The 20,649-nt window shown below is 50.2% G+C and overlaps 2 protein-coding genes across 3 annotated transcripts in view; one reads left to right on the forward strand and one right to left on the reverse strand.

Moving 5' to 3' along the window:
- Window positions 1–6,270, forward strand: part of Gcdh (glutaryl-CoA dehydrogenase) — a 7,485-nt gene extending 1,215 nt beyond the window's left edge. The window contains exons 3-11 of the mRNA XM_013034251.1: window positions 159–302; window positions 453–515; window positions 852–1,022; window positions 1,664–1,793; window positions 1,869–2,085; window positions 2,680–2,783; window positions 3,009–3,134; window positions 3,323–3,483; window positions 5,997–6,270. Coding sequence (XP_012889705.1) covers window positions 159–302; window positions 453–515; window positions 852–1,022; window positions 1,664–1,793; window positions 1,869–2,085; window positions 2,680–2,783; window positions 3,009–3,134; window positions 3,323–3,483; window positions 5,997–6,070 — 1,190 coding nt within the window. The 3' untranslated portion in view covers window positions 6,071–6,270. The remainder of the gene's footprint in view (window positions 1–158; window positions 303–452; window positions 516–851; window positions 1,023–1,663; window positions 1,794–1,868; window positions 2,086–2,679; window positions 2,784–3,008; window positions 3,135–3,322; window positions 3,484–5,996) is intronic.
- A 134-nt stretch (window positions 6,271–6,404) lies between these two features.
- Window positions 6,405–20,649, reverse strand: part of Syce2 (synaptonemal complex central element protein 2) — a 14,495-nt gene continuing 250 nt past the window's right edge. The window contains exons 2-5 of one of the 2 annotated variants that reach the window (XM_013034218.1): window positions 20,328–20,443; window positions 9,038–9,209; window positions 8,431–8,619; window positions 6,405–6,972 (exon numbers count right to left, since the gene is read on the reverse strand). In XM_013034218.1, the coding sequence (XP_012889672.1) occupies window positions 6,901–6,972; window positions 8,431–8,619; window positions 9,038–9,209; window positions 20,328–20,443 (549 nt within the window). In that variant the 3' untranslated portion in view covers window positions 6,405–6,900. Of the gene's footprint in view, window positions 7,191–8,430; window positions 8,620–9,037; window positions 9,210–20,327; window positions 20,444–20,649 lie in introns of both variants that reach the window. The other variant, XM_013034219.1, reaches the window with a different exon arrangement.

Raw genomic sequence — 20,649 nt, forward strand, 5'->3', positions numbered from 1 at the left:
GTCCCCGCGGGGCCTGAGGGGGGGGTCGTCTTTTCCATCTGTTCTCGACCTGCGCGGTCGCTTATGGAGCGAGATGGGGGAGGGGAGCTGCGGTCGGGGAGAGGGCGCGGCGGAGGGCGGGCCGGCTAGGGCTGAGGAGTCCTCGGTCCCCGGCCCAGCTTCTGGTCCCCAGTTCGACTGGCGGGATCCGCTGGTGCTGGAGGAGCAGCTGACAGCAGATGAGATCCTCATCCGGGACACCTTCCGCAACTACTGCCAGGAGAAACTCATGCCTCGAATCCTGCTGGCCAACCGCAATGAAGGTGCCAGGCCCGAGGGCGGGCGCCCGGGGCCGCGCCCCTCTGCCATTGCCCGACAGCTCCGTCCGCTCCAGCCTTGGGGTCCCGCTGTTCCTGGGCCTTGGGCTTCCCCGGCCCAGGGCTGAGCTCTGGCATCTCTCTGTCCCTTGGCAGTTTTTCATCGAGAGATTGTCTCTGAGATGGGGGAGCTGGGCGTGCTGGGACCCACCATCAAAGGTAGGGACGCGTTTCTCTCCACTCCCTGCAGGCTGTACTGTGTGGGGAAAGGCCCCTTCCATTCCGAGCCCCCTGGAATTTTCTTCTTATTGCTTGGTGGGAGTGGAGCCTGAACCCAAGAGCATGCTGGGTAAATGCTCTTCCAGAGGAGCCACGCCCCTTTGCTTTCCAATCTGTAAACCGGTGCCTTTGGGAATGAGCTCCAGAGACCTCCCAGCAGCCAGGGCCAGTTCCATGCTTGTCTCCTTAAGTGCCCCTCCCTGGAAGATCTGGGTCCCAGCTGGGTTGGACTTTGACCCTGTGTTGCCCTAACTGCCTTTCCCCTACTATTCTTAGGCTATGGCTGTGCTGGGGTCTCATCCGTAGCCTATGGGCTCCTGACCCGAGAGCTAGAGCGGGTGGACAGCGGCTACAGGTCCATGATGAGTGTCCAGTCCTCCCTTGTCATGCACCCCATCTACGTCTATGGCAGTGAGGAGCAGCGACAAAAGTACCTGCCCCGGCTGGGTGAGCCTCTGGCCTCTGCTTGTGGGGTACACACACACACACACACACACACTTACTATCGTCATAAGGCTATCCCCTGAGCCTACCTTCTTTCCCTATTTCCCCAGTGGCCACCTGGGCCCCTGCCATGCTCTAAGGTCCAGTTGGACCAGCTTTGGCCTGCCTCCTCTTCCTCCTCCCCTCTCCCAACCATCATCTCTCACCTGATTTGCTCTGAGCTCTGTGCTTCACATCCCAGTCCAAAGTTTAAAGTCTTCCTAATGGGATCCAGGAGGCCCCACGTGACCAGGTCACTGCTGACCTTTCTGTGACATCCCTGATCACTCTTTTGGCAGGACTGGAGTTTGAACTCAGGACATTGTGTTTGCAAGACAGGTGCTTTACCCTTGAGTCAGGCCTCTAGTGCCTCCTCAAACCTTCCTCCTGCTAACTTTTGTGCACCAGACACAACTACCAACTCCTCCTGACTTCCTGGGCCCCTTTCCTGGGGGCCTGGGGACCTGTCCTCCATCTCCTAAGTAATCTGAAGGCAGGGCCTGACCTGACTTTTTTCTCAGGGTCTGGCTCAGTAGAGAAGCTGATCTGTTTTAGGGGGATGAGTGGGGGCCTGGCAGCCTTATGACCCTCTCTTTTGCCTGCAGCCAAGGGGGAGATTCTAGGCTGCTTTGGTCTCACAGAACCCAACCATGGGAGTGACCCCGCTGGCATGGAGACCAGAGCTCGCCATAACCCATCGAGCAAAAGTTATACCCTCAATGGGACAAAGACATGGTGAGGGGCCTGGGCTAAGGGTGGTCGGGAGCGAGGGACAGCAGCCAGACTCCTCACTGACCTTTCTGCCCCAAGGATCACCAATGCACCTGTGGCTGACCTGTTCATAGTATGGGCTCGTTGTGATGATGACCGCATCCGGGGCTTTCTGCTGGAGAAGGGCATGCGTGGTCTGGCAGCCCCCAAGATCGAGGGCAAGTTCTCCTTGCGGGCCTCATCCACTGGGATGATCATCATGGATGGCGTGGAGGTGCCCGAGGAAAATGTGCTGCCCAATGTGTCCGGCCTGGCGGTGAGTGGCCTGCACTGTGGGCTCTGGTGTTGGGTCACTTGCTGGTTCACTTTCCTCAGGCAGGGACCACATGGATGAGACCCCTGAGCTTCTGGCCCAGTACATAGTAGGGCCGCCGAAGCTCAGCTCAACCTCTTGAACCTAAGTACCAGGCCCAGTACCAGGCCCAGGGTCTGAACTGGATAGAACCGTGTGCAAAACCAGTGGCAGTGACTCACACCTATAAAACCTAACTACTCAGGAGGCTGAGATCTGAGGACCACAGTTTGAAGCTAGCCCAGGCAGGAAAGTTCATGAGACATTTATATCAATGAACCACCAAAAAGCCAAAAGCAAAGCTGTGGCTCAAGTGGTAGAGTACTAGCCTTGAGCAAATGAGCTAAGGGATAGAACCCAGGCTCTGAGTTCAAGCCCCAGCACACACACACACACACACACACACACACACAGAGTCTTTCCACCATCCTGAGGTTCTGCAGCTAGGCTGTGTGTGATTTAAATGGCCAGGTCCCCTTGTGTGGGGTGTGTGGGAGGAGGTGTCTCCTGCATCGGAGTTTCTGCAGTGCCTCACCCTGTCTCCTACCCACCCTGCAGGGACCGTTCGGCTGCCTCAACAACGCTCGATTTGGTATCACATGGGGTGTGCTGGGAGCTGCAGAGTTCTGTTTGCACACTGCCCGCCAGTACACCCTAGATAGGTGTGTGTGGGCTTCTGCAGGTGCTTCTGGGGGTAGGGTTCTGGGGTACCCTACCTGTATCCCAATGATTCTCCAGTCCCCATCACCCGACTTAAGCGCCCTGTTCCGTGAAGTGGTCCTGAGCGCTGAGGGCTGGGTGAGCCATGGGCTGGTGTGAACTGAGGGGCAGCCTGGGAACAGAGGAGAGGGCCGCCTTCCAGACTTCATCCGACCTCGCCCATCTAGGATGCAGTTTGGCGTCCCCTTGGCCAGGAACCAGCTGGTGCAGAAGAAGCTGGCGGACATGCTCACTGAGATCACGCTGGGCCTCCATGCCTGCCTGCAGCTTGGCCGCTTGAAAGACCAAAACAAGTAGGGGCCACGTGGGGGAGGGGCTGTCAGGAGTGCCCCCTGGCCCTCCTTGGAGCTCCTTCCCAGCTGCTGGCCCACCCGGGGACCCACGCTTCTCCTACTGAATGGGCCCTCATCGGGAACCCCTCTTTCACTGGGTCTGCTCAAGCCAGAGAGAACAGTGTTTGTTACATATATGTTACCTCCAGGGCCACCCCGGAAATGATCTCCCTGCTCAAGAGGAATAACTGTGGGAAGGCCCTGGACATCGCCCGCCAGGCCCGAGACATACTGGGGGGGAATGGGATTTGTGATGAGTATCACGTGATCCGACACGCCATGAACTTGGAGGCTGTGAACACCTATGAAGGTAGGGGCCACAACCTGGGCCGGGGGGGGGGGGAGGACAGCAGGTAGGGCTGGGGACATGTAGAGAGCTACTTCTGTGATCACCTAGTGATGGTGTGGCCTAGGGCAAGTCACTCACAGGGCCTGTAGGAGTGAAGGGTTCCAATGAGACTCACATGGTGCCCCAGCCCTCTCTCTCTGCCCTTCCCTGGGACTGAGGGACCGCTGCTGTGGACCAGCATGAGAGTCACCATTCCAGTTCATGTGCAGAGAAGGAAAAACACTTGCAGACTGTGGCATTTACACCTCGCAGCTGATGCTGATTCACACCGAGGTCCTAACTGGCTTGGGGAAGACAGATGTGGAAAAAGATCCTTAGAAAGGAAAGGAAGTCCTGGTACCAGTGGCATCATGCCTGTAATCCTAGCTACTCAGGAGGATGAGATCTAAGGATCGTGGTTCAAAGCTAACCTGGGCAAGAAAGTCTGTGAGACTCATGTCCAATTAACCACCAGAAAACTGCAAGTGGTGCTGTGGCTCAAGTAGTAAGAGTGCTCACCTTGAGCTAAAGAGCTCTTAGGCCCATAGTTCAAGCCCCACAACTGTCTAAAAAAAGAAAGAAAAGGCCAGGTGGAGCTGGGAACGTAGCTCAGTGGTAGAGTACTTGCCTTGCATGCATGAGGCCCTGGGTTTGATTCCTCAGCACCATATAAGCAGAAAAAGCAAGAAGTGGCGCTGTGGCTCAGTGGTAGAGGGCCAGCCTTGAGCTGAAGAGCTGAGGGGCAGTGCTCAGGCCCAGAGTTCAAGCCCCACAACCAACCAAAAAAAGAAAAAAGAAAGAAAGAAAGAAAAGGCCAGGTATGGTTACAAACATGCCTGTAATTTCTATTACTTGGGAGGCAGTGGTAGAAGAATCAAGATCCAAGCAAAAGCACTAAATTCTATCTGAAAAATAAAAATATAAAGGACTGGAGGTGTGGCTCAAGTGAAAGAACACTGGTGGCGAGCATGCCAGAGGCCTTAAATTCAATCTCCAGTGAGGGAAGAGGGGCTGGAAAGAAAAGGTCAATCTGGTGTGAGCCATGCAGATAGAGGGAGATAGTAGCTCCGCTGACAGAGAGGCTTCTAGACAGACCAAGCACAGACAGGGGATGTCTTTCTATGAGGCTCAATGACAAGGGCCCCACAGCCCTATATTGTTTCTGTTAGGCCACTAGGTGGAGCATGCCAGAGGTACTGAGAGGGGTGTGTGGGAGAATGGTATGCAGGGAGGATGGCCAGAGGGCTGGGCAGAGGAGGGCTTGGGAAGTAGAGGGAGCTGTGTGACTAAGGGGAGGCCTATTTCCTGGAAGTAGGGGAGACAGGCGGAAACACTAGGGTGGCTCTGGGATAGACTGATTCAGGATGGGGAGTCAGCAATCATGGTTTGTGGACTGTTTGCTCTCCCAGCCCTCAGGTAGTTTAAAAAACAAACAAAAAAGCCATCATGAGGGCAGGGGGCATGGCTCGAGTGATGGGGAGCTTGAGTCCAGGGGTGCCAAGGGGAAAAAGCAAAGGTACCATAACGTCTGCAGGTGTGTGATCTCACATCTCTGTAGAAGGCAGGATCCCAGGGTTGGGAAGCAAACGTTTAATCATCTACAGGTGTGGCCAGATGAGCTAGGGTCGCTTAGCAGGACCGAGGGCAGGGGGAGACCAGTTGCAATCTGGGGTATAGTGCAAACAACGTGAGTGTTTGGGTTTTCCAAGTTGTGTTACAGAACTGTAAAAAGAATCTTCTCACTGGGCTCTGGTGGCTCACGCCTGTCATCCTAGCTACTCAGAAGGCTGTGATGTGAGGATCATGGTTCAAAGCCAACCTGGGCAGGAAAGTCTGAGACTCTTATCTCCGATGAACCACCAGAAAACTGGAAGTGGTGCTGTGGCTCAAGTGGTAGAGCATTCACCTTGAGCTGAAGAGCTGAGGGACAGCGCTCAGGCCCAGAGTTCAAGCCCCGAGACCAACCAAAAAAAAAAAAATCCTAGCATGGCCTGACTGGTGATGGACCAGGTTCCTCCTGGCAGCCCTCACTAAGATGTGACTTGCCCTCAGCCCTCAGTAGAGGCCATCTTTGTTGGTCTGTTCTTCTAAAGTGACAGCCTAAGGAACAGGAAGACTAACTTTATTTAGTTTTTTATTTATTTGGTGTGGTACTCAGGATAGAACTGAGGGCCTCCCTCTGTGAGGGACGTGCTCTACCACTCGAGCCACACATAGCCCTACACAGCCCTTGAAGACTGACTTAGTAGGCAGTTATGAACTGTGAAGACTCCAAACCAGGCTCAACCTGTAATCCTAGACAGGAGGCTGAGATCTGAGGATCGAGGCTCACAACTAGCCCAGGCAGGAATGTCGAGGAGATTGCATCTAATTAACCAGCAAAAACCTGCAAGTAGAGCTGTGGCTCAAATGGAAAAGCACCAGCAGTGAGGGAAAAAGCCAAGTGAGAGTTCTGCACGGCATGGACTCTCACCTGGCTTCCTAATCTCATGCAGGTACACACGATATCCACGCGCTCATCCTTGGCAGAGCAATCACAGGAATTCAGGCATTCACGGTTGGCAAGTAAATTCACTTCAGAGTGCCTGGATGTTCCAAAGCCCCTTCCTGAAGAGACCCTGGCGGGAGCCTGGGCCCCCTGTGCTCTAAGTTTAATTAGGAATATGGCAGATGGACCTGATTGTTTGGTGAGAAGGGAGAGAACGAGATATATATATATCCCCTCCCGGGGTCATGGGGCTTGAACTCTGGGCCTGGGTGCTGTCCCTCAGCTCTTTAGCTCAAAGTGAGTGCTCTACCACTTGAGCCACAGCACCACTTCCAGTTTTCTGGTGTTTTATTGGAGATAAAGAGTCTCGTGGACTTTCCTGCCCAGGCTGGCTTTGAACCACAATCCTCAGAGCTCAGCCTCCAGAGTAGTTAGGATGACATGATGAGCCATCAGTGCCTGGCTCACTATTTTTAAATATGGAAATTAACAACGGAAAGGCATTCGTCTATGCCCCTTCAGAAGAAGACAAGATCTGTTTCTGGATCCATTTGTAAGGCGATGAGCTGACTTCACCCTCCAGTTTCTTGGCTGGGGAGCAGGGAGAGGGGAAGTACACTGGAAGTACTCCTGGGAGACCTGGCCCCAGCAGGCCCCTAGGTGGCGCCACCCGCCACCTTCCCTCCCCAGCCAGGCCTTGTTCATGCTGGTTTCTGGGGCAGGACAAAAGAAAGAAAAATAAAGAGCTTGTGCATCTGACCACAAGATGTGGACACATTTACTTGTTACTACTGGGCAGCAGTTTCACGGGTGTTCCACAGGACAGACAAACACGCTGGGGGCCATGGCCCCTGTCTGGCGTCTTCTGCCCTGCGGGGATGGGCATAGCTGGGTGAAGCACTGCCCAGGCCTCAGGGCTGCGGGCAGCGGGAGCAGTCTCTTCTGACTGATACGATGGATGCTGTGCTTCTGTCACCGCTCAGCTGACCACAGACGAGGAGAAATGACAACTGTTTTGCTTTTTGGCTCAACATACCATCTATGCTGGGATCCCCAAACCAGATGGCAGGGGCAGCGAGGGCTTTGCAGGGACTGTGGCCCCTAGGGTTGGGTCTGGTGGTGAGCTCACTAGTGCTTCTCAGTGACACGGTGACAGGGCGTAAGCTTAGTATGCGTGAGACCCTGGGTTCCATCCCCAACACTGCCAAACAAACAAAAACCCGGAGGAAGAGATAGTGAAGATGTCAGTTTGTGGTCAGCCCTGGTAAAATGTTCAAAAGATAACTGTAACAAAGAATAAGCCTAAGCACTGGCAGCTCACACCTGTCATCCTAGCTACTCAGGCTGCTGAAATCTGAGGATCATGGTTTGAAGCCAGCCTAGCCAGGAAAAGTTTTGAAACTCTTGTGTCCAATTAATCCCAGGAAACCAGAAATGGAGCCTGTGGCTCAAGTGGTAGAGCACTAGCCTTGACCAGAAAGGCTCAGGGACAGCTCCTGAATCCTAAATTCAAGTCCCATGACTAACAAAAAGTAACAAAAATAAATAAATAAGGTAGAGCTGGGCTTCAAGGCACACACCTGTCATCCTAACTATGTGGAAAGTATAAACAGGAGGATTACAACCCACACCCTATTCAATAAATAAAAACGGGGGGGGGGCTGGGAAGGTGGCTCAGTGGTAGAGCGCTTGCCTTGCATGCCTGAGGCCCTGGATTCAATTCCTCAGCACCACATAAGCAAAAAGAAAAAGCCAGAAGTGGTGCTGTGGCTCAAGTGGTAGAGCGCTAGCCTTGAACTGAGGAGCTGAGGGACAGGGCCCAGGCCCAGAGTTCAGGCCCCACGACCGGACCCATAAAATAAATAAGAATGGCTAGGGGCTGGGAAGGTGGCTCAGTGGTAGAGTGCTTGCCTTGCATGCATGAAGCCCTGGGTTCAATTCCTCAGCACCACATAAGCAGAAAAAACTGGAAGTGGTGCTGTAGCTCAAGTGGTCAAGCGCTAGCCTTGAGCTGAATTGCTGAGGGACAGCACCCAGGCCCAGAGTTCAGGCCCATGACTGACAAAAAAAAAAAAAGAATGGCTAGGAGAATGGCTAAAGTAGTAGAGCATCTGCCTAGCACATGTGAGGCCCTAAATTCAAACCTCAATGCTATAATCCTGAGATCTGAGGATTGCAGTTTAAAACCAGCCTGGGCAGAAAGTCCATGAGACTCTTATCACCAGTTAATCACCAAAAAGCTGGAAGTGGAGCTGTGGCTTAAGGGATAGAGTACCAGCAGCTGTGTGCAAGAAACACCAGTCCCCAAGTTCAAGCTTCAAGACTGGCACATACCCACACACAAAAAGTCCTTGGTTTCTGTTTATATTTACTCCCAGTAAAGCATCCCAAGTCCCCTGCCTCAGACACCCAGCCACACCCCATGAGAAGGTGGCTCTTACCTCAGGCTGGACACACAGGTCGTTGTACATGGTCTCCACCGTGTGGCAGACTTCTCTGAGCTCTGTCTCCAATTGGCTAATCTTTTCAATTTTCTGGGTAAATTCTTGGAGCCGTTCCTGAATGATCTTGCTGTGTTGGTTGTAAGCCTGGTACATCCTCTCCTCTAACTTCTCTGTCAGATCCGAGACCTTTCAAAGAATGAGTGATCTTAGAAGGTCAAAAACCTCTTTTTGATCACCAGATTTGTTTTAAGTGGATTTCTTTTCTGTATGTTATTAAAACGGTACAAAGAACTCCATTGACTGACAGTAAAATTGCCTACATTTCAATTGTTTTTGCTTTTGGTTGTGCTGAGGTGTGAACTCAGGATCTCTCGATTTCTTGTTTGCTCTGCTGGCCCGCTACTATCTGAACCACACCTCCAGCCCAACATTCTGCTGGTTTATTGAAATGGAGTCTTATGTACTTTTTGGCTAGGCTGGCTTCAAACCACAAACCTCTAGATCTCAGCCTCCTGAGTAGCTGGGATTTCAGGTATGAGCTACTGGTGCCTGGCTTCTTTCCCTTTAAGGAATACCTCCCCTCCCACTCGGTGGAGTCCTTCACCTTAATCTTGAGGCTGTCTCGGAAGTTGGCCATGAGTGCGAGGTCCTTCTGCCTGCTTTCGTTGATGTTTTCAATAAGCTCCTGGGCTCTCTTCTTCAGGATTTCAATGCTGGATTCCAGAGAGGAGAAGTAGGGTCCTGACTTTCCCTCCAGCACCCCCTGGCGGTTGGTACTGGAATTGGAGATACAAGGGTAGGAACCTGACTTCTAAAAGGGCATGGCTTAGAGGTCCGCACTCGATGTTCTGAGACCCCTTCTTGGTCAGTGTGTACTTAAAATGCAGAAGGTCCTGGGTTGCATTCCCTGGAACTTCCCCCTCCCCGCCCCACCTGCTGCCAAAAAAAGTGGCGATCTGCCAGGCACCATTGGCTCACGCCTGTAATCTTTGCTACTCAGGAGACTGAGATCTAAGGATCAAGGTTCAAAGCCAGCCGGGGCAGGAAAGTCTATGAGACTCTTATCTCCAATAAACCACTAGAAAACCGGAAGTGGAGCTGTAACTGAGAGTGCTAGAGTGCTAGCCTTGAGCCAAAAAAGCTCAGGGCTGGGGCTGGGAATGTGGCTCAGTGGTAGAGTGCTTGCCTTGCATGCAGGAAGCCCTGGGTTAATTCCTCAGCACCACATAAGCAGAAAAAGCTGGAAATGGGGCTGGGAAGGTGGCTCAGTGGTAGAGTGCTTGTCTTGCATGCATGAGGCCCTGGGTTCAATTCCTCAGTATCACATAACCAGAAAAAGCTGGGAGTGGCACTGTGGCTCAAGTGGTAGAGTGCTAGCCTTGAGCTGAAGAGCTGAGGGACAGCGCCCAGGCCCAGAGTTCAGGCCCCACGACCAACAAAAAAAAAAAAAAGCTGGAAGTGGTGCTGTGGCTCAAGTGGTAGAGCACTAGCCTTGAGCTGAAGAGCTGAGGCACAGCACCTAGGCCCAGATATCAGGCCCACGACAAGCAAAAAAAATAAAACCCAAAAACAGAAAAAGCTCAGGGACAGTGCCCAGGCCCTGACTTCAAGCCCCAGGACACACTCACATAAACAAGATCTGTCAGATACCCGAGGCCACTGTTGTTTTATATCAACTTGCTTCTTTGAAATAAGCATAAATAATGCAGACTGACCAACCAAAATATCTGTCATACAAACACAAACACCTCCACTCAACCAAAGGTCTCCCTCATGCAGCCACTTCCCCTCATCCCTATGACAGCCAAGATTGTAGAAAAAGAAATCTACATATCCTAAGACTATTCTACCTCTGATTGTATCTCAGCATGTGGGTAAGAAAGCTTTCAAATAAAACAGTTCCTGCACCTGGACATTGGTGGCTCACGCCTGTCATCCTAGCTACTCAGGAGGCTGAGAGCTGAGGATCACAGTTCAAAGCCAGCCTGGGCAGGAAAGTACGTGAGACTCTTATCTCCAATAAACCATCAGAAAACCAGAAGTTGCACTGTGGCTCAAGTGGTAGAGTGCTCGCCTTGAGCTGAAGAGCTGAGGGACAGCGCCCAGGCCCAGAGTTCAGGCCCCACGACCAGCAAAAAAAAAAAAAAGCTGGAAGTGGTGCTGTGGCTCAAGTGGTAGAGCACTAGCCTTGAGCTGAAGAGCTGAGGCACAGCACCTAGGCCCAGATATCAGGCCCACGACAAGCAAAAAAAATAAAACCCAAAAACAGAAAAAGCTCAGGGACAGTGCCCAGGCCCTGACTTCAAGCCCCAGGACACACTCACATAAACAAGATCTGTCAGATACCCGAGGCCACTGTTGTTTTATATCAACTTGCTTCTTTGAAATAAGCATAAATAATGCAGACTGACCAACCAAAATATCTGTCATACAAACACAAACACCTCCACTCAACCAAAGGTCTCCCTCATGCAGCCACTTCCCCTCATCCCTATGACAGCCAAGATTGTAGAAAAAGAAATCTACATATCCTAAGACTATTCTACCTCTGATTGTATCTCAGCATGTGGAAATAAGCATAAATAATGCAGACTGACCAACCAAAATATCTGTCATACAAACACAAACACCTCCACTCAACCAAAGGTCTCCCTCATGCAGCCACTCATCCCTATGACAGCCAAGATTGTAGAAAAAGAAATCTACATATCCTAAGACTATTCTACCTCTGATTGTATCTCAGCATGTGGGTAAGAAAGCTTTCAAATAAAACAGTTCCTGCACCTGGACATTGGTGGCTCACGCCTGTCATCCTAGCTACTCAGGAGGCTGAGAGCTGAGGATCACAGTTCAAAGCCAGCCTGGGCAGGAAAGTACGTGAGACTCTTATCTCCAATAAACCATCAGAAAACCAGAAGTTGCACTGTGGCTCAAGTGGTAGAGTGCTCACCTTGAGCTGAAGAGCTGAGGGACAGCACCCAGGCCCAGAGTTCAAGACCCACAACCAACAACAACAAAAAAAGCTGCGTGGCACACTGTAGCTCATCAGCAACACTGTTAACCACCCTCCCCTGCCAGTCCCAACACCTGACCTCAAGGCTTGCTCAGGCCTCTGCTGTCTTCCTTTTACATCCAGGGTCCTGATCCTGGATACTCTGACACCCTTGCTCTTCATCAAGGCTCTGCCCAACTCCCACCTCTTCCCTCCATACCGCCCCCACCCCCAGCTTCATTCCCTCTGCCTCTCCTTTCTCCAAAGGATCTTTATAGTATAGGGTGATATCTATCTCTATAGATTTACATGTACATCTGTTCATATCTTTGTGTGTTTGCCCATCCTGGGCTTGAACTCAGGGCCTGGGCACTGTTCCTGAGCTTTTGTGTTCAAGGCTAGCACTTGACTACTTTGAGCCACACCTCCATTTTTCTTTTTTCTTTTTTTTGGATCTGAAAAAAAAAATAAGGAATGCTTCAGAATTTGTGTCATCCTTCATGCAGAGTCCTCTCTAATCTTCTCTGGATAGCTCCAGTTTTAGTATATGTGCTGCTGAAGTGAGTACCCAGCTTTTTTTTTTTTTGGTAGTTAACTGGAGATGTTAAACTGGAGATGTTTGAGCTCAGGCTCCTGAGTAGCTAGGATTATAGGCATGAGCCACTAACTCTGGCTATATATCTATTTTAAGGGGGGCTAGGAATGGAAACCAGGTCCAGCAAATACAAGTGCTGTACCATTTAGCCATACTAACAGCCCCCCCTTTTTGTAAAGATAGATTCTCAAGCTGGTCTTGAACTTGCTATATAACCCATGCTGGCCTCAAACTTGAGATTCTCCTGAGTGCCCAGAAAATGCCAGAACCATAAGCATGTGCCCCTACAACTACCCCTCACAGGATCAAGCTTGAATATCTTCACAAAGCAGAAAAGGCCTTCCAGGATCAAGACCTACATCCTCTTTCTGGTCTGTTTTATTTCATTGGTGCTGAGATTCCAGCTCGGGGCTTCCCGCATGCTAGCCAAGTGTGTGGCCCCTTAGCCATGTCCTCAGCCTGGCCTTGTTGTGTCCTCCTTCTGTCTCCAGCAATCTGCCACCTTCACAACATCCCTAACTTATTAGCCGTCAGCTGGGGTGATGTTCCCTTTCTGTCTCCTTCACAACAAAGCAGCTGTCTACCTTCTCCTAACTGCCCCCTCTTCAACTGGCCAGGAAGCTGTCACCGTTTCTGCGTTTCAGCCCCCTCCCCCAGTACCCACAGGCTGAGGGCGGGGCTGCATTCTGCTCAGCCAGGCTGCTTAGTACCCCAAAGGCATCATAAGTATTTGCCGAGTCAAAATGAACGAGCCACTGCCAGGCTGGTACCGTTAATCCTGCTCACACACCTTGCAGTTTCCCTTTTGTCTCAACCTCTCCGACACCCCCACCCCCCAGAATTTTAGAACCCCGAAATTCAAATCAATGAGATCACGGTGTCATTGTCCACAACCTGTGTGAGCTGCCACTGGCTCTGAGACCTTCCTTCCTAAGGCTCCAAGAATGGCAGCTTTGCAAATGGTGGAAAATCATTCGAATTCAATCAATTTATATCTCATGGTGGGACAAAAGCCTGCATCGGATGTCTGCTGAGAGCTTATGTTTTTTCCAGCCTTTCCTCTGGGGGTTTCATCCTTCCTGTTTCATTTTTCATAATGCTCAGCAGCTGCATATGAATGGTAATGATTCATAGGCTTCCCTGGGTCTGCATTCCCCAATTAGCTTTAATAAACAAAATGTGTGGTATCCTCGCCACTGGCTTCCCCAGCTCCTGGGCCAGGTTCTGTTGCCAAATCCTGGCCTGAGGCCTGATGTGGAAGAAGCCCAACACCGTGTGCCTAGTGTGTCTGACCTGCAGGGGGCACAGCATGGGGTGTGGGCTATTACACACCAGTCCACATTCATCCATTCTGTGTGTCCTTCTATGAAGTCCCTAGCTGCGAGGATTAGGACAGTTTCCCAAGCAGGACCCAGGCTGGCAGGGCCCCAGAAAATGGTCTAAGTGAAGAGACCATCTGTTCTCTCCAGGTAAAGCTGTGATTGGCAGGCGTGGGAGCCAAAGCTACCCGCTGCTGGGGCCAGCCCTCCCTCCCTCCCTCCGTGGGCTCTAACAGTGATAAACAAGTAAACAATCTGCCAGCCACTTATGACCATGGGGGCAGAAGGCCCAGGAGGAGAGGATCTAATCAAACTTGCAGGAGAAGCAGAGCAGAATCTCTGGCTCTTGGGCAAGGTGATGTTGTGCAAGTGCAGCCAGGAGGGGGAGGTTTGATTCTGAGTGGCTGAGCCTGTTTCCATCTCTATTCCCTCTCCAGAAATGTGCTAACGCTTTAATCATGCTGCTGAGTATCTGCTCAGCATCTGTTAACTGGCCAAACACTGATCTTCCCCCATATGCATTAGGTTCCTGTGGAGTGTCTTGAAGACTCTAATGATTAGCAATGGTCAGTCTCTGCCACACAGCTGCAATAAGATTATCAAACAAACGTTCCTCCCCTTTCTCTGATCTATGATGGACAGCACACACCTAGAATCCATTCCAACCTGTGGCTTGCTTTTCAGCCAATGAATGGGGGAGACAAAGGGACGCTGACTCTCTGTCTGGAGGCCCCAGGGTCCTGTCCTCAACCTCTGCTCTCTCTCTCTCAGCAGCTCTCATCCATTGCCACCACAGTGACCCCCACCATGACAGCTCTAGTCCTTCCTGAATTTGGCTCCAGAAATTCTCACTTGGGCCAGGCAGTCATGTGAATGACCACAACCACATTTGGTTTATTGGAAATGGAATCTTGCCAAATTTTTTTGTAACCCAAACCGGCTTTGAACCACAATCCTCTGGCTCTCAGCCTCCTGAGTAACTAGGATGACAAGTATGAGCTGCTGGTGCCTGGTAAAAACTTGCATATGGGTGTTCATAGCAACATTATTCATCATCCCAAAAGTGTTCATCAACGTACTAATGGATTAATATAGACTCATAAGACAGGATGTTGTTTGGCTGTAAGAAAGAATAAAGTTCTAAGCTGGGCGCCAGTGGCTCACGCCTGTAATCCTAGCTATTCAGGAGGCTGAGATCTGAGGATCACGGTTCAAGGCCAGCCCGAGCACGAAAGTACATGAGACTCTTATCTCTAATAAACCACCAGAAAACCGGAAGTGGTACTGCGGCTCAAGGGGTAGAGCACTTGCCTTGAGCTGAAGAGTGCAAGGATAGCGCCCAAGCCCAGAGTTCAAGCCCCACAACAGACCAAATAAATAAATAAAGTTCTGGCAAATACTATGGTATGGAAGAACCTTGGCAATAAGCCCACTGAAAGAAGCTGGATACAAAGGACCACATGATTCCATTTACATGAAATCTCTAGAACCTGCACCCTGGGAGAGACAAAGCAGACTGGTGACTGAGAATGTGGCTTAGTGATGATAGAGTGCTTGCCTAGCATGCAGGAAGCCCTGGGTTCGATTCCTCAGTACCACATACACAGAAAAAGCTGGAAGTGGTGCTTTGGCTCAAGTGGTAGAGTGTTAGCCTTGAGCCGAAGAAGCTCAGGGACAGTGCCCAGGTCCTGAGTTCAAGCCCCAGGACTGGCAAAAACAACCAAAAGAATAGAAAAGAACAAAAGAGGAAGAAAGAAAGAAAGAAAGAAAGAAAGAAAGAAAGAAAGAAAGAAAGAAAGAAAGAGAACTTAAGTTCCAAAAGAGAAGAAATTCTGATTTGCTCACTGCTGGATTCCTAGCAGGCAAAACTATGTCTGGCCAAAGTGGACCTTTAATATTTGGTGAACAAACATTCAAAAACTAGCCAGGGGCTGGGAAGGTGGCTCAGTGGTAGAGCGCTTGCCTTGCATTCATGAGGCCCTGGGTTTGATTCCTCAGCACCACATAAGCAGAAAAAGCTGGAAGTGGTGCTGTGGCTCCAGTGGTAGAGCACTAGCCTTGAGCTGAAGAGCTGAGGGACAGTGCCCAGGCCCAGAGTTCAGGCCCCACGACTGACCAAAAAAAACAAAAACAAAAACTAGCACAGTGTCGGTGGCTCATGCCTGTCATCCTAGCTACTCAGGAGGCTGAGATCTGAGGATCGTGGTTCAAAGCCAGCCCAGGCAGGAAAGTCTACGAGACTCTTATCTCCAATAAACCGCTCAAACCGTTCTGTGGCTCAAGTGATAGAGCGCTCGCCTTGAGCTGAAGAGGCCGAGACCCTGGCCCAGAGTTCAAGCCCCACAACTGACAAAAAAAAAAAAAAAAGTTAACAAAAAATTGATCATCTCTAATGCTCCAATTTCCTCTTACCCCAGCACTCAACATTCAATATGTATATGTGACTAGAGTTTGAACTTGGGCTATTTTTTTTGTGTCACAATACTGGGGCTTGAACCCAGGGCCTGGGTCCTATCCCTTAGCTTTTCTACTCACAGATAATGCTGTACCACTTGAGCCACAGTCCAGTTCTGGATTTTTGTTTATTGATTGAGGATAAGGGTCTTACTAAGGCTAGGCACTATTGGCTCACACCTGTAACCCTAGCTACTCAGGAGACTAAGATCTGAGGATCGTGGTTCAAAGCCAGCCCAAGCAGGAAAGCCTGTGAGACTCTTATCTCCAATGAACCACTAAAAAACCTGAAGTGGCACTGTGGCTCAAAAGTGGTAAGGCGTGGGCTGGGAAGGTGGCTCAGTGGTAGAGTGCTTGCTGGCTTCAAATCATGATCCTTCTGTCTCCTGAGCAGCCAAGGTTAGGGCTTAGACTATGCACTGGCTTGGCAAGTACTCCCACTTGAATCATGCCTCCAGACCCTATTAGCAATTTTTCAGCTTTGGCTTCTTAAATATATTCAAATTTGACCCCTTCTAACCACTATGGGCACACCCCATCATCTTGTCTCTAGATCCTTCCTGACCTCCCTTGTCCCTCCAGGCTGTTCTCCACAGGGCCACTAGAGGGAGTCTGTTATACTTTAGTCCAAAGGAGGACCAACTTGTATAGAGGACTAGGTGGTCTCTGTTGCCAACTCTGTGAGAAGCAATCAGACAAGAGGTGGGGAACAAGCAAGGCTTGGTTCCAGTAAAGCTGCATTAACGCCAGCCTGCCAGCCTCAGAGGTAGCCATTGTTTTACCCATGTGGTGTCATTTCGCTATTCTAAACTCTCAGCTAAAAGACCATTCACCGTCCAACTGTATTTCTTGGTATTTCTTTCCTAAATCATGCTGCTCCAAGTACTGTCCTTCCTCCTGGAGAAGGGTCCTCCCTACTCACATGCTTTGCTTGTACCCCCTCTGCACAGACATTCTGAGACTCCATCTCAACTGCCCACCCCCAGCTTTTTCTTAGAGCTTATTGCACCCTCTGACTGCTATGTGGTGACCTCATATCCACAGGCTGACATCAAACAACCATAGATCAAAAGTATTCAGAACCAGCTGCGTGTGGTTGTGCATGCCTGTAACCCCAAGACTAGGGAGGCAAAGTCAGGAGTATTGGGAGTTGGAGGCCAGCCTGGGTCACGTCATCACTCTGAGCTATATGAGACCCTCATCTTAAAACAAAACAATTCAGGGCTGGGAATGAGGCTTAGTGGTAAATGTGTTTACCTAGCATGCATGAAACCCTGGGTTGGATTCCTCGGTACGACATAAACACAAAAATCTGGAAGTAGCACTGTGGCTCAAGTGGTAGAGGGCTAGCCTTGAGCAAAAGAAGTTTAGGCCCTGAGTTCAAGCTTCAGGACTAGAAAAAATAATTCAGAATAGGGGCTGGGGTGGGGGTGTAGTTCAGTGGTAGAGCACTACTTAGTATGGGACCCTGAATTCGATGGCTAACAATGGGAGGAAAAAATTTGGAATCAGAATAAAATAAAAAAGCATGTACAAGGCCCTAAGTTCAATCTCATAGCACCAATAACAGTAAATTAATTTTTTTGGTCGGTTGTGGGGTTTGAACTCTGGGCCTGAGCACTGTCCAAGCTCTTCAGTTCAAGTCTAATGCTCTAGCACTTGGCCATAGTGTCACTTTGGTTTTCAGGTGGTTCACTGGTGATGAGTCTCATGGACTTTCCTGCCCAGGCTGGCTTCGAACTATACTCCTCTGATCTCAGCCTCCTGAGTATCTAGGATTACAGGCATGAGCCTGTAATTTTTATAAATAAAAATTAAAGGGGCAGGAGGCATGGCTCAGTTGGTAGATAGCACTGGCCAATGAGCAAACGCTGGTGCAGGTACTGAGTTTGAGTCCTGGTCTCAGATGAAGGAAAAAGAAAAAATTAAAACCTCAGAATTGCATCATTATTATAGACTTTTTCCTTCTTATATCTGAAACAATAAAATAGAAATTACAGGTGACACATTTACATCCTCCAGGCACATCACATTACTGCACTTTGCATTATTGTGCCTGGAAGAATTGCTTTTGGTCCCCGTTACCAATTAGTTTGTGGGAATCTTCTGTATTTAAGTGCCATTTTCCAACAGCTCAGATAGCCATTGACATTTCAAGCAATAGGTATGTTGTATTTGTGTGTGTGTGTGTGGTCAGTCATGGGGCTTGAGCACTGTTCCCGAGCTTTTTTGCACAAGGTTAGCACTGTACCACTTAGAGCCACAACTCCATTTACAGTTTTCTGATGGTTAACTGGAAATAAGAATCTCATGGACTTGGGGCTTGGAAGGTGGCTCAGTGGTAGAGCGCTTGCCTTGTATGCATGAGGCCCTGGGTTCGATTCCTCAGCACCATATAAGCAAAAAGAAAAAAAAAGCCGCAAGTGGCGCTGTGGCTCAAGTGGTAGAGCGCTAGCCTTGAGCTGAAGAGCTGAGAGACAGTCCCCAGGCCCAGCGTTCAGGCCCCATGACCGGACACCACCCCCCCAAAAAAAAAAAATCTCATGAACTTTACTGCCTGGGCTGGCTTTGAACCACCATCCTCAGATCTCATCCTCCTAAGTAGCTAGGATTACAGGGGTGAGCGGGGCAGCTCCCTTAGCAGTTCCCTGAACTACAGCCGCACTTCCAGATTTTGGTGGTTAATTGGAGATAAAAGTCTCATAGACTTTCCTGCCAAGGCTGTCTGATTTTCAGATCTCAGCCTCTTGAGTAGTTAGGATGACAGGCATGAGCCACCAGCACCCTGCATGATTGTCTTTTTTTTTTTTTTCTTCTGTCCTGGGGCTTGAACACAGGGCCTGGGTGCCATCCCTGAGCTTTTTTGCTCAAGGCTAGTGCTCTACCACTTTGAGCCACAGCTCCACTTCCAGTTTTGAGGTGGTTAATTGGAGATAAAGGTCTCAGGGACTTTCCTGCCCAGGCTAGCTTTGAACTGCAATTCTGAATAGCTAGGATTACAGGCATGAGCCACCAGCACCTGGCTATGGATATCTTTATTTTTGTCTTTTTCATATAATACTATTTCACATTTTATTGGACTACCATATAAACAGGTGTATCTGTATACATATGTGTGGGTGTACATGTATAGTATATATGTATATGCAATACTGGGATTGAACTCCAAGTCCTCATGTTCCATTGACTGGTACTCTGCCACCAGAGCCACGCTTCTAGTCAGTTACTGGTTAGATGGAATTTGCAGCTCAGTTTTTTTTTCTTGCTAATTAGTCTCAAGGATTTGTCTGCCTAGGTTGGCTTCAAACTGTGATCCTCAGATCTCAGCCTTGAGTAGCTAGGGTCGTAGATAGGAGCTACAGTCTGTATAAGGCTGTTTTTGTTGTTGTGGTACTGGGGATTGAATTCAGGGCACTGCATTTGCTAGCAGTTACTCTAATCACTTTAATCACACCCAAACCCCTTTTTCTTTTTCCTAGTTTTTTCCAAGTACATTCTAATCTTTATACCCAGTCCAGTCTGGACTGTGATTCTCTTTATAAACTAGCATATATGTTCTTCTACATAAACTAGGATGACAGGCAAAAACTACTACATCCAGCTTTTTATTGGTTTAGCTGGGAAAGAGGGTGTCAAGAATTTTTCATCTGGGGCTGGGCTCTTCATGTCACCCTTTCCCCCACCTACTGGCACTGTAGCAGGTATCTGTGTGTGTGTGTACTGATTAGAACTCAAGGCCTGGAGCCAGGTACTGGTGGCTCACGCCTGTTATCTAGCTACTCAGGAAGCTGAGATCTGAGGATCACAGTTCAAAGCCAGCCTGGGCAGGAAAGTCCGTGAAACTCTTATCTCCAATAAATCACCAGATAACTGGAAGTGGGGCTGTAGCTCAAGTGGTAGAGCGCTAGCCTTGAGCTGAAGAGCTGAGGGACAGCGCACAGGCCCAGCGTTCAAGCCCTATGACCAAAGAAAAAAGAAAAAAGAACTCAAGGTTTGGGCATTGTCCTTTAGCTTTTTCACTCAAGGCTGGAACGCCACTTTTTTGTTTTCCTTTTGGTTGTTAATTAGGAGATAAATCTCATGGAATTTTTTTTTTCCAGGGCTGGCTTCAAACCTGAATCCTCAAATCTCAGCCTCCTGAGCAGCTGGGATTACAGGCGTGAACCACAGACACCTGTCTCTACAGCAAGTCATTGGGTCAACCAAGAAAGTCTAGAGAAGGAGGTGATGAGCGTCTATGGAAATACTATAAGCCATTTGTTAGCAAGGACTGCACATGTGTAGATTTGGGGTCCGCTTCGGGGGAGGGGGAGGCCGAGGAGGGGGGTGTGGAATGGAGGAAGGTCGTTGATTCGAACTCCATGGATACCTACACAAGGAAGAAGTGTACTGCGTGTACCCTGTGTAGGTTAGTAGCTCTTTGCTGTATCCCTGGGAAACCGGCCTCTCCCCCACACCCACCCCCCAAAACCACGCCTGACAGCTCTCCCCCAAGAGCGTCGCCGACCGAAGCTGCTGGAAGGTCCTTCCTCACCTAGCTGACCCGCCACCAGCTTCCTCCTCGCGGCTGTCCTGGCCCTGCGGCTGTTCCTTGCTGTCCCCCATGGGCTGTGGCTCCGATTCGCTGTCTTCTCTGTGGGCCGGGTCCACCTGCGAGCACAGCCCACGCCTGAGAGGCCGCTGGGGGGTGGGGGGAGAGGGAGACCCCGCCCCTGAGGCCCTGGGTGGGGGGGGGCCCCCGACATAGGGGGTCTCCGGATGGGGAGACCTGCGGGGTCCCGGGTGAGGATGGAGGCGCCGTGGGAGGAGAGGCGGCAGGGCCGGGGTGGCGCATGGTGGGCCAGGCCGCCGCTACC

The sequence above is a fragment of the Dipodomys ordii genome, unplaced genomic scaffold (assembly GCF_000151885.1).
Source record: "Dipodomys ordii isolate 6190 unplaced genomic scaffold, Dord_2.0 Scaffold184, whole genome shotgun sequence".
NCBI classification, from domain to species: domain Eukaryota; kingdom Metazoa; phylum Chordata; class Mammalia; order Rodentia; family Heteromyidae; genus Dipodomys; species Dipodomys ordii.